The 12,988-nt window shown below is 39.1% G+C and overlaps 1 protein-coding gene across 2 annotated transcripts in view; it reads right to left on the bottom strand.

The window, feature by feature from the left end:
• LOC105491011 (electron transfer flavoprotein subunit alpha) overlaps positions 1-12,988 on the bottom strand; it is a 102,390-nt gene that overhangs the window by 64,664 nt on the left and 24,738 nt on the right. For both annotated transcript variants that reach the window (XM_011757080.2, XM_011757081.1), the window contains 4 exons: positions 11,675-11,785; positions 10,948-11,049; positions 9,148-9,216; positions 2-84 (listed from right to left, as the gene is read on the bottom strand). In XM_011757080.2, the coding sequence (XP_011755382.1) occupies positions 2-84; positions 9,148-9,216; positions 10,948-11,049; positions 11,675-11,785 (365 nt within the window). The remainder of the gene's footprint in view (position 1; positions 85-9,147; positions 9,217-10,947; positions 11,050-11,674; positions 11,786-12,988) is intronic.

The following is a 12,988-nucleotide window of genomic DNA, read 5'->3' as shown; positions in this document are numbered from 1 at the left end:
CCGGTGCTACTATTTTTCCTGTCTGTCCAACTTGCATGTCATTGGGAACAAAGCCAGCATCAACAGCAGCACGGGAAGCACCAACTAAGGGGAAAAATTATTTGTCATTTTTTTCAAGCTCTACTATTCAGCTAGTTAGGATATTCCCTGATAACTGTAAACAAAGACATTGATTTAGAATTCTAAGTACTAGTATATTTTATACAGAAAGCTTCAAGGAAAAACTTCTTTTTATACCCAAGTATTTCAGATTTTAATTTAGACTTAACTCTTCTGCATGCTTTATCAAAAAGGCATTCATAAACTTTACACTATAATGTTTAGAATGTCATTATATAATGCTCCTTTAAGTAACAACTTCACAAGTTTTGAAGAAAAGTCTTACAATATTACCTCTTGTAATACTATAAAGAGAAGATACTGGATAAAGAGTTACAAATAACAAGATGTTTAACCAATATTTGCTATCAAATTAATAAATAAAATTTAACTGGCTTTCTATTATCATTCAACAGGAGTCAACAATGAGCCCTATACTTGGAGTAAAACAACCTCTTCCCCAGCAGGAGTCAAGAATGAGCCTCAGGCCTCTTCATCTCAAGCTGAAAAGGACAGAGGGAGCCACAGACAATACAGCTGACCACCTCCAAACACGCACAGCCTCACCACCACTATCTTGAGTCAGCCAGGACTAATTACACCCTGCCCTTCATTTATGTCTGTCCCCACAAGTCCCAAACTCAAAGGTTATCCTTCATAACCTATACACTGATCCCCATAATGCTCTGCATGCTCCCTAACCTGCACCCATCTCCCATATTCCTGACCCTTACACTGTGATTTCTGGAATACAGATCCCAATATCAGCAAAACTTAAGTTATATTAAGTTTTATTGAAATGTAAGTTTTAGAACTTAAAACTTAAGTTTATTAAAACTCAGGTTTTATTTACGTAATAAAACTTAACTTTAAATTGGCTTCGTCTGAAATTAATATAGCTACTCCTGTTTTCTTTCAATTAGCACCACCATGGTATATCTCTCTCCACTCATTTACTTTATAGGTATATGTATTTTTATATTTAAAGTGGGTTTCTTGTAGACACTATATAGTTGGGTCTTACTTTTTCATCCACTATGACAATCTTTATCATTAATTGGTGCATTTACACTACTGATGTTGAAAGTAATGACTGACATAGTTGGATTAATATCTACCATATCTGTAACGGCTATTTGTTGCCCTTCTTCTTTTTTCCATTTTGTCTCTTTTCTTAGCTATTAGTTGTATTTTTGTTTTACTTTAGTGGTGGTCCTAGAGTTTGCAATATTCATTTACAATTAATCCAAGTCCACTTTCAAATAACACTTCACTACTTCACAGGTGGTACAAGTACCATTAAATAACAAGATAATCCTAATCCCTATCTCCTGTTTCTTACATGGTGATTCATTTCACTTATATATGAGCACATAAGTAATTATAATACATGAGCATATGTAATTGAATACAATGTTATTATTTTAAACAAACTGTTACCTATTAGATCAATTAAGAAAAATAAAACTTATTTTACCTTCACTCATTCCCTCTTCAATGCTCTCACTTGCTTTATATACATCAGAGTTTTTGACCTCTACCATTTCCTTCTCTCTAGAAGAACTTTTAACATTTCTTGCAAGTCTATGACATATTCTGCCAATTTTTGTCTGAGAAAGTCTTTATTTCTCTTTCATTTTTAAAGGATAATTTCACAGGGTATAAAATCCTATGTTGGTGGGTGTTTTCTCTCAGCACTTTAAACATTTTACTACACTCTCTTCTTGCTTGCATGGTTTCTGAAAAGAGATTGGATGTAATTATTATCTTTGCTATTCATAGGTATGGTGGATTTTTCCCTCTGGCTTCTTTCAGTATTTGTTCTTTATTTTTGATTTTCTGCAGTTTGCAAATGATAGGCGTAGGTGAAGTTCTTCTGGCATTTATCATATTCGGTGTTTTCTGAGCTTCCTAGATCTGTGGATTGGTATCTGACATTAATGTGGGGAAATCCTCAGTCAGATATTGCTTCTGCTCCTCTCTCCTCTTCTGGTATTCCCATTACACGTTATACTCTTAGTAGTTGTTCCACAATTCTTAGATATTATATTACAGTTCAGGTTTTCTGTTTTTTTTTTTTTTTTCTTCTTCTGGTTCTTTTTCTCTTCGTTTTTCAGTTCTGGAGGTTTCTACTGAGATCCTAGAGCTCAGAGATTCTTTCCTCAGCCATATCCAGTCTACTAAGAAGTCCTTAAAAGGTATTCTTCATTTCTGTTACAATGTTTTTTATCTCTAGCATTTCTGTTTCTTTCTTGGATTTCTAGCCCTCTGCTTATATTGCACATCTTACTTGCTCTTTATTCATTAGAGACCTTAGCATACTAATCCCAGTTGTTTTAAATTTCCAGTCTGATTATTCTAGCTGAGGGGTTCTGATGCTTTCTCTGTCTCTTCAAACTGTCTTTTACCTTCTAGTATATCTCGCAATATTTTCTTGATAGCCCAACATGAGATACACGGGTAAAAGGAAGAGCTGTCATTAAGCCTTTATTACATGGTGGTAAGGTGCTGGGGGAAAGGAAGCATTCTACAGTCCTATGTTGAGGTCTTGGTCTTTTACTAAGACCATACCTCAATAAGACCATATTGAGACTGAACTTTACACATGCTTCTCAGTTCCTCTCTCCCCCTTAGGTGGGACAGGATGGCTAGAATGGCTGAAGTTGAGTATTTACCTTTCCTCAGGTCAGTTAGGCTCTGATAAAGCCCCAGCAAATTAATCTCTGGTTAAACAGTTCCTCCTGAAGGAGGTCAGACCTTGTTAAGAAGAACAGAATGCTCTGGCATATTTTAAAGTGGTTCCCTTTCCCCTCCCCTTATTGGAAGCATGAGGTGATTTTTCTCTAATTTTCACCATGAGGAAGAGCTCCTGAAGGTAAAACTCACAAAAATGTTAGGAGCCCACACTGGATACCCCTAGAGTTTTTTGTCAAAAAAACAAAAATCCAGAGTCTCACTCTGTTGCCCAGGCTGGAGAATATTGGTACGATCTTGGCTCACTGCAACCTCCATCTCCAGGGTTCAAGTGATTCTTCTGCCCCAGCCTCCCAAGTAACTGAGACTACAGGTGCATGCTGCCATGCCCGACTAATTTTTACATTTTTAGTAGAGATGGGGTTTCACCATGTTGGCCAGGCTGGTCTCGAACTCCTGGCCTCAAGTGATCTGCCCACCTCGGCATCCCAAAGTGCTGGGATTACAGACATGAGCCACCGTGCCCGGCCCACCTGGAGTTTTTAACATGGAACCTCCAGCAATTCATCAACAAGAGTTCAGGTTCCCCTACCCCACCACCAGCTCCTGTGGAGGTTGCTACTTTTGGATTTCTGCTCTGGGAAGTTGTGATTATCTGTGTTTGCTTGTTGGTTTCTCCAGTTTGGGGGACGGACAGCAGTTTGCCATGCAACCTCGCTTCTCCTATGGATGTAAGATAAGTTTTGATTCTTCGGTTTGTTCAGTTTTTCACTTGTTGTTAGGACAAAATGGTGACTTCCAAGCTTCTTATATGCCAGACTGGAAACCAAAAGACCTACATTAGTCTTACCTTAATTCCTGGAGATTTCAACACTTGGAGATTTGAACAACTCTCCTCCAATGAGCTTGCCCACCACTCTACCTCAGCCACACCCATGATCATATCCTAGACATTTTCTTTACCAAGATTGCTCAACAGTCTCAATTTTCAGCGTCTTTCTGACCTCCTCTTTCCAGCTGACATTCACTTCCAACATTCCTCTGACCCCACAGTAATCTACAATTCTATTCACTCTCCCCCATTGTCCTGTTGTTTTGCCCACTTTAAATTCTATGATCAATCATTCTAATCATTCCTTTGCTATGCCTTCAACTTCCTTGTTCTCCTCTTACATCACCACACACTCAGAAAAACCTCCATCTCTGGCTGATTAAGCAACCTTTCCACTTTTTCCGTATCTCTTCTCCTGCAGTTCAGCATTACTGGAGAAAAACATCAAATATCCAACCATGTGAAGTATATTTTCCTCTAAATAAATAAGCCTTAATTCCTGGCAGTTATACTAAGTTCCCCTAGTCCTTTCATTAGCCCACTGTTTCCTAAACTATAATTTCATGTATTTTCTTCTCTCTTCAAACTTCCTATACCTCTTTAGCATCCTCATTCTCAACTGATGACTTTGCTTCTTATTCACTAAAAAAAATTGAAAGGATCAAAAGAGAATTTCCACATGCTCCGAGTAACACATCTACCCACCACCTGCAGCTATGTCCACATTCTCTCTTGTCTACTCAAGGACATCACTCCAGTAATTCTGACTTTTCCCTCAGGGGAGAATTACTGGAGTGATGTCCTTGAGTGAAATGAAAAAGTATGTGAAGGGGAAAAAGTATGACTACTTTTCCCTCTCCTGGAGCACTCCCATCAGCACAGAAGCATGTTATTACCTGTCCCAGCTTTATGAAGTCTCTCTGTTGGCCAGACTCCTCTTCTAGCTACCATCCATTTCCCTGCTTCCCTATATAGCAAAATCCCTCAAAAAAGTTATCTGTATTCACTGTCTCCAACTCCAGGCCTCCTACTCTATCTCTAAATCCTTTTCATTAAAATATAACCTACATACAGAAAAAGACAAATGTGCTGCTCCAGAGCATTATCATACAGTGAACACAACCATGTAACCACTACCTATGACTAGCCTTTTATTTTTTATTTTCTTTTCTTAGACAGGGTCTTGTTCTGTCACCCAGGCTGGAGTGCAGTGGCACAATCACAGCTTGCTGCAGCCTTGACCTCCTGGGCTTAAGTGATTTCTCCTGCTTCAGCCTCCCAAGCAGCTGGGACCACAGGTGCATACCACCATGCCTGGCTAATTTTGATATTGTTTGTAGAGACGGAGTTTTGCCATGTTGCCCAGGCTGGTCTAAACTCCTAGGCTTAAGCAATCCTCCCACTTTGGCCTCCCAAAGTATTGGGATTACAGGTACAAGTCACTGCCTGGCAGGACTATTCTTTTAAACCCACTCTAATGAGACTTTTGCTTCCATCACTCCACTGAAACTGCTTAAAGTAGCCAGTGATGTCTAAGTGGTTCAATCCAATAGTCACTCTTCAGTCTTTACCGTCCTTGACCTGTTAGAAGTGTGTGTCACAGTTGATCAATTTTTTCCTCCTCAATGAAACACTCCACATGGGTTTCAAAACATAGCCTCTGCCCTGGTTGTCTAGACTAACTTACTACTCCTTTTTGGTCTTCTTTCTCCTTTTCTCTCTTAGCTCTTAATCATTACAGTGTTTATGGCTCAGTCCTGAGACTTTTTTTTTTTTTTTCTCCTTAAGAGACAAAGTCTCATTCTGTTGCCCAGGCTGTAATGCAGTAGCTATTCACAGGCACAGTCATAACACAATACAGCCTCAAACCCCTGGGCTCAAGAGATCCTCCTGCCTTAGCCTCCTGAGTAGTGGGGACTACAGGCTCACACCACTGCACCTAGCCTGGGACCTCTTTTTTATCTATACTCCCTCCCTTGGTAATTTCATCCAGTCTCATGGCTTTCAATATCATCCAAATGAACTGATTCCCAAATATGTATCTCTAGCCCAAACTTCTCCATAGAACTCCACACTCCTATACCAACTGCTTAATTGACTTGTCTACTCAGTGTCTGTTATTAGACATCGCAAAAATTAACATGCCCAAAACTGAACTCCTGATCTCTCCCTGGAAACTGCTTCACTCGAGATATTCCTTATCTCAGCTAACTGTAACTCCACCCTACCACTCACCAGGACAAATACTTTCTCTCATAATCCACATCCATTCTGTCGGGAAATCCTTTGTCTCTACCTTCAAATATATATCTCAAAACTGACAATTTCTCCCCACATTGACTGCAGCTACCCTGGTCCAAACCATGAGTATCTCTCACCTACATGACTGATATAGCCTGCTAAATGATCTCCCCATTACTGTACTTACCCCCTACAGCTTATTCTTAAAACTGCAGCCAAAGTGATCCTTTAAAAATGTGTTAGATCATGTCATTCTTCTGCTCAAACCTTGAAATGGCTCCCCATTTCATTCAGAGAAAAGTAATCTCTTTACAATGTCCTATAAGGCCCTGTGGGATCTGTCTTGTGTTGCCGCCCAGTTTTATCTCTTACTACTTTCTCTTTTGCACTTTCCATTCCAACATTGGCCTTCTTCCTATTCGTCAAATAGGCCAGATGTGTTCCTGCCTTAGACAGGCTCTCTGCACTTTACTGGTTGCTCTGGTCTGGAGCACTCTCCCCTAGATCTCCTCATGGGTCGCTTCCTCACCTCCTTCAAACCTTTGTTCAGGTGCCTCCTTTTTTTTTTTTTTTTTTTAAGAGTGTCTCTGTCACCCAGGCCGGAGTGCAGTGGCACAATCTTAGCTCACTGCAACCTCCACCTCACAGTTCAAGTGATCCTCCCACCTCAGCCACCTGAGTAGCCAGGACTACAGGTGTGTGCCACCACACCCAGCTAATTTTTGTATGTAGTAGAGGTGGGGTTTCAACATGTGGGCCAGATTGGTCTTGAACTCCTGGTCTCAACTGATCCACCCATCTTGGCCTCCCAAACTGCTGGGATTCCAGGCATGAGCCACCACACCCAGCCAAATGTCTCTTTCTCATTAAGGCCAAATCTGGCTACCTTATTTTAAACTTCAATCTTGCCCTCCAATTCTCACCCCCATTACCCATTCTATTAGTCTCCCTAACACTTACGACTCTCTTTTGTTTTGTTTTGTTTTTTTTTTTTGAGACAGAGTCTCGCCCTGTTGCCCAGGCTGGGGTGCAGTGACATGATTTCTGCTCACTGCAACCTCTGCCTCCCAGGTTCAAGCGTTTCTCCTGCCTTAGTCTCCCAAGTAGCTGGGACTATAGGCACGCACCACCATGCCCAGCTAATTTTTTGTATCTTTTAGTAGAGACGGGGTTTCTCCATGTTGGCCAGGCTGGTCTCAAACTCCTGACCTCAGGTGACTACAGGAGTAAGCCACCACACCTGGCCCATATTATATTATTTACTAATTTATTGTGTTAGTGTCTGTAGTAGGCAAGAAAATGGCCCCTCCAAAGATATATTCATGTCCTAATCCCCAGAACCTGTGAATATTACCTACGTGGCAGCAGATATGATATAAAGCTAAGGATCTTGAGAGGGAGTTTATCCTGGATTATCTACGTGGGCCCTAAATGCCATTACACATATCTTTTTTGTTTTTGAGACGGAGTACCGCTCTGTTACCCAGGCTGGAGTACAGTGGCACAATCTCAGCTCACTGCCTTCTGGGTTCTGGGTTCAAGGAATTCTCCTGCCTCAGCCTCACAAGTAGCTGGGATTACAGGTGTGCGCCGCCACACCAAACTAATTTTTATATTTTTGGTACAGACGGGGTTTCACCATGTTGGCCAGGCTAATCTCGAACTCTGGACCTCAGGTGATCCGCCCACCTTGGCCTCCCAAAGTGCTGGGATTACAGGCATGAGACACTGCGCCCGGCATGTATCCTTATAAGAGGGACACAGAAGGAGATTGAATGCAGTCCCACAGAGAAGATGATAAGAAGACAGAGGCAGAAGTTGTAGTGATGTGGCCACAAGCCCAGGAATATCAGAGTACCCATCAGAAGCTGGAAAAGGAAAATAACAGATTATCTCCTAGAGCCCCCAGAGGGAGTATGGCCCCTGATAACACTTCAACATGCCTCTGGCCTCCAAAGCTGTGAGAGAAAAACTTTGTTGCTTTAAGCTACCAAGTTTGTAGTAACTTATTACTGTAGCCAAAACAAACTAATAGCACCTAAAATAGTACCTGGAATACGGCAGACACTTAATACTTGTTCAAAGAAAGAATGAATGAAAATAAACCCTGAAATACTACCATCTGATTATACAGTGTCTATATAATGCCTTTATTCTGACAAAACTATTACTGTTTCTATGGGTACACATGTTATGTAATAGAAATGCACAGGAAAATCACAGAAAGTTACAGGAAAACCCTGGAAAGTTATATGTAAAACTCTTAAAAGGAGGGTGAGATGATAGAATTGGGACATTTTAATATATATTCATCGTAGTGATTGTATAATTCAAAAATAATCAAATGTCTTTAAAAAGATTTTTTTTCGAAACAGGGTCTCAATTATGTTGCCTAGGCTGGTCTCAAACTCTTAGGCTCAAGCAATCCTCCTAACTTAGCCTCCCAAGTATCTGGGATTACAGACACATGCTACCACGCCTGGCTTAAATTTTTTTGGTTTTTCAAAAAACATCACTCTCTTCTCATCAATGCACTTTTAGCAATAGGTTCTACCTTACCTATAAATGGTTAACTACAGTTTTAAATTTTTAACTATGAACTTAAAAACTTTAAATGTATTTCTATTTGTATAAGATTTATATTAAGACCACCAAAAAAAGATGAAAAACCAGGGTGTTCCTGAATCTGAAGTAGGCACTGAAACTAACATTTCATTATTTTGTCTTTTATTATTATTTTTGAGACAGGACCTCACTCTGTTGCCCAGGGTGGAATGCAGTGGCACAACCACAGTGCACTGCTGCCTCCACCTCTCAAGCTCAAGCAATCCTTCCACCTTAGCCTCCCAAGTACTTGGGACTACAAGCACACACCAATATGCCTGGCTAATTTTTAAATTTTGTAGAGATGGGGTCTCACTACATTGCTAGGGCTGGTCTCAAATTCCTGGGTTCAAGCAATCCCCCTGCCTCAGCCTCCTAAAGTGCTAGGATTACAGATGAGCATTACTGTGCCTGGCCCATTTCATTATTTTTAAAGTGAAGGAAAAAACCTACTAAGATCAGGCAAATGTAAGGGATACTAGGAGGCCTTCTCCTCACTGAATGCTATATACCATTTGCTTGGAGGCTTAAGAAAAACTGGTTCAAAGAGAAAAACTGAAAAATCCAGAAAGTAAAATAATTTGTAGGGTTGAAAGACTTACACAAAAAGGAAATAATGAAAAAAAAATATTTCCAACAAAGAGGGAATATCTTTCTACTAAGGAAAATAACTTTACCTGCAGCATGTAGTTGATCTGCTAAGTCATACAACAACTTAAAGTTCTCGCCACTCTTCAAGCCTCGACCTCATTTAAAAAGATGAAAAAACAAAACAAAACAAAAAAATTAGGCAAACATCAAATTCATTCTAGAATAATTTTGCTATTTTATATACTGGAGTAAATTTTCATATTATGTAACTGCCATATTAAGCATGTCACCTCCTCTATAAAACCTTTTCTGACCTCTCCTATCACACTCCTATACTTCTATAAAGCATTCCACATACTATAATTAACTAGTTAACTAATTATGTAATTAATATGAGTTTTTTTCCCACTAGAATAAAAACTCTTTAATTTCAGGATCTATATCTATCTTGGTCACTGCCATATCTCAACATTTAGCAAAACTCTACATATAATAGATGCTCAATAAATTTCTCTGAATGACTGCATAAAGTTATTATTTGAATGGGAGTCATCTCAAGGACTTTAAACTCCTCGAGAGGAAGAGCATTCTGCCTTTTCATCTGTTTCTCCAGCACTTGGCAATAAGCTTGTCATAGAACAGATAACCAATATACATTTATTGAATAAATAAGTGAATAAACAAGTCAGGGCCTGGTGCTTTTTGTTGTATAAAATACAAAATAATAATAATAATAATAATAATTATTATTATTATTATTATTTAGACGAAGTTTCACTCTTGTTGCCCAGGCTGGAATACAATGGCACGATCTCGGCTCACTGCAATCTCAGCCTCCCAGGTTCAAGCAATTCTCTTGCCTCACCCTCCCAAGTAGCTGGGACTAGAGGCATCCACCACCATGCCCAGCTAATTTTTTGTATTTTTAGTACAGACGGGGTTTCACTATGTTGGCCAGGCTGGTCTCCAACTCCTGACCTCAGGTGATCCACCCACCTCGGCCTCTGAAAGTGCTGAGATTACAGGTGTGAGTCACCGTGCCAGGCGTAGTGGCGCATGCCTGTAATCCCAGCTACCTGGGAGGGTGAGGCAGGAGAATCTCTTGAACCCAGGAGGTGGCAGTGAGCTGAAATTGTGCCATTACACTCCAGCCTAGGCAACAAGAGCAAAACTCCATCTCAAAAAGAAAAAAAGAAAAGAAAAAACAAGTCAGATATATCACTTCAAAATATTAAATGATTTTTTTTCAATGCCACTTGCAACAGAAGGCTGTCTGAAAGCTTATTTTGTTGGATGTTTAATTTGCAAGGATTTAAAAAGCATAGCAGTCCTTATTTTTTCAAAAAGTTAGTCAGTGGGCCATAAAAAAAATCATTGTTCTTAAAGACAAGGACCATGATGTACAAAAATAAGCATGTCTTATGCAGTATTAACAGTTTTGATATTAAATGTTAAGAAACTTTCAAAGAGTTATACACAAAGACATGGATAACTCTGGAAATCTTTCCAAGTGGAAAGAAGGGTAGGAATTACACACAAGATGGCCCTGAAATTCCAGCCAGTTCTATCTATAATTCAGAAGCCAACCATACTCTGCAGAATACATGGAAGTGCATCAGTAAGACGGTACCAAGTGGCAAAGCTATGGAGATGAGATTTACACCATGCTCCCCCTGGTGCCAGTGACTAGTTGTGCAACAGAAACCCCAAACTGTGTATTATGCTCATAATTTCATTTTCCTAATTGGTTAAATGGGAATAATACCCAAAACTTCCCAACTTCTTATATTTGAAAAAGATTTGTGTACCTCTAAAATAAATACTAAAAAAAAAAAAAAATCAAAGTATTTTAAGTTTACATCTTTTAAGATTAATATTTCACTTACCACCAGATACCACCACTTTGGCACCTGTTAGCTCTGGTCGATCACTTTTTGTTAATTTCTGGTCAAGCCACTCTGATATTTCCACTGGTGAAGTACTTGATGCTGCATACATTAACACATATAATAAAACAACGACTATGATTTCAAGTTCTATAACAATAATTATTTTCAAGAGAAACACACAAGTATATAATTCCATGAAATTTAATTAATGTGAATTTTTGGTGCTCCTAATTAATTCTCTCCGATAATGGAAAGACTTAAGGAGACTAAATTCCAGCCTTTGCCACATTAGTTGTATGACTTGAGAAATCATTTAATTCTCTGAGTCTGAATATGGAATAACTTTCTTTCTATGAGGTCCAAATGAGACACTATATATGTTAAAGTGTAACACCCTCCACATGTTTACTGTTACATTCGTCTGTTATATTGAATCACCCAAATATAATAGGAAACAGCGACAAGAGTAAAAAAGCTTAATCTTAATAGATCCTGTCTCCCACTCCCTTGATCTACCAAAGCAACTATCCTAGTACCAAAGATAATGTGAAAAAAGATGCAAGTTATATATATTTATTATTTTTATATAAGCTTAGGAATATCATTTAAATTGAACTTTCAAATACTATACATTAGAAATGTAAGCAGAGGTAATCTCTCATTATAATACAGTCTATGAATTAAAAAAATAAGAAAAACCAAAAAACTCCAAATGAACACTCACCCTTTTCTGAACTGGCAGTACCGCCACTTGTTGCTGCAGCTTCAAAAGATGTTCCACGGACAGAAAACACTTTCACTTTCTCATCACACTTCACTGTACATAGAGCATTTCCTGAAACATACAATCTATTTTTTAAAAGCAACAACAAAAGGCAACAAAACGAGCATTCCTTTGAGCTTGGAATTTACTTCATAGACAAGGCAAGAAATAACTCTTGACCAGTTGTCTTCTAACTCTATTAAGTATAGGAAAAAGTGGACCATAACAGTGAAGAAACATATCAGTAGACATTTGTATAACCCTGGATGTCTTTAAAAGCAGGACAGGTACTACCATGCCTAGAAGGAAGAAACTGGAACAGGCACCCACACTAAGAAGGTACGCTACACCCCTAAAAGGAATATGAACAAAGCTTCCTTCTCCAAAAACAATACAATCAGTAACTCAAAACTATGAGCTGCAACAACTTAATAAGAATGTAGCTACTATGCATGCTGAAGGAGGAATATCTTGAAAACACAACAGGTCATAAAGAACAGGTATGGATGTGCCAAGATTTTAAGAGGATTTGAGACACTCTGGATTAGCTATCACATTAACAGTAACCCAAACCATGACAAAATGTTTTCCCACAAACATTATGGAAGATGAAAAGTCTAATTTGAGAATTAGCCATTTATAGTGAAATACACAACTTTAATCAGAAAAAAATGAAGAGTTCACTGCCTTCTCCAACCCCACTAGAGACCAGTTTGCTAAGCAAAAGATCAATCGACTGAAGAGACACTGAAATGAATTTATTTTCTTTTTTTCTTGAGACAGGGTCTTGCTCTGTTACCCAGGCTGGAGTGCTGTGGCATGATCACAACTCACTATAGCCCTGACCTTCTGGCTCAAGCAATCCTCCCACCTCAGCCTCCCAAGTATCTATGACTATGGGCACATGCCACCATGCCTAGCTAATTATTTATTTATTTTTTGAGATGGGGTCTTATTATGTTGCCCAGGATAGCCTCGAACTCCTGAGTTCAAGTAATCCTCCCACCTCAGCCTGCCAAAGTGCTGGGATTATAGGCACGAGCCACTGCAGCTGGCTAAAATGAATTTCTTAATGCTGATGGAAATGAAGTAGAAGAAGTAAAGATTGAGAATACTATTTTTTTTAAGTTTTGCTTTTCCAGGTACCACTTACAAAATATATTAAATAGTGAATCTAATTTTTATTAACCACTAGGAAAATACCACTCTACAAACTCAATAAACAGGCAGGAAATCGCTGTGCTTGAGATCCATCAAAGAGAATGCCATGTCAAG

The sequence above is a fragment of the Macaca nemestrina genome, chromosome 7 (assembly GCF_043159975.1).
Source record: "Macaca nemestrina isolate mMacNem1 chromosome 7, mMacNem.hap1, whole genome shotgun sequence".
Taxonomy (NCBI): domain Eukaryota; kingdom Metazoa; phylum Chordata; class Mammalia; order Primates; family Cercopithecidae; genus Macaca; species Macaca nemestrina.
This window is presented reverse-complemented; position numbering and strand designations above follow the sequence as displayed.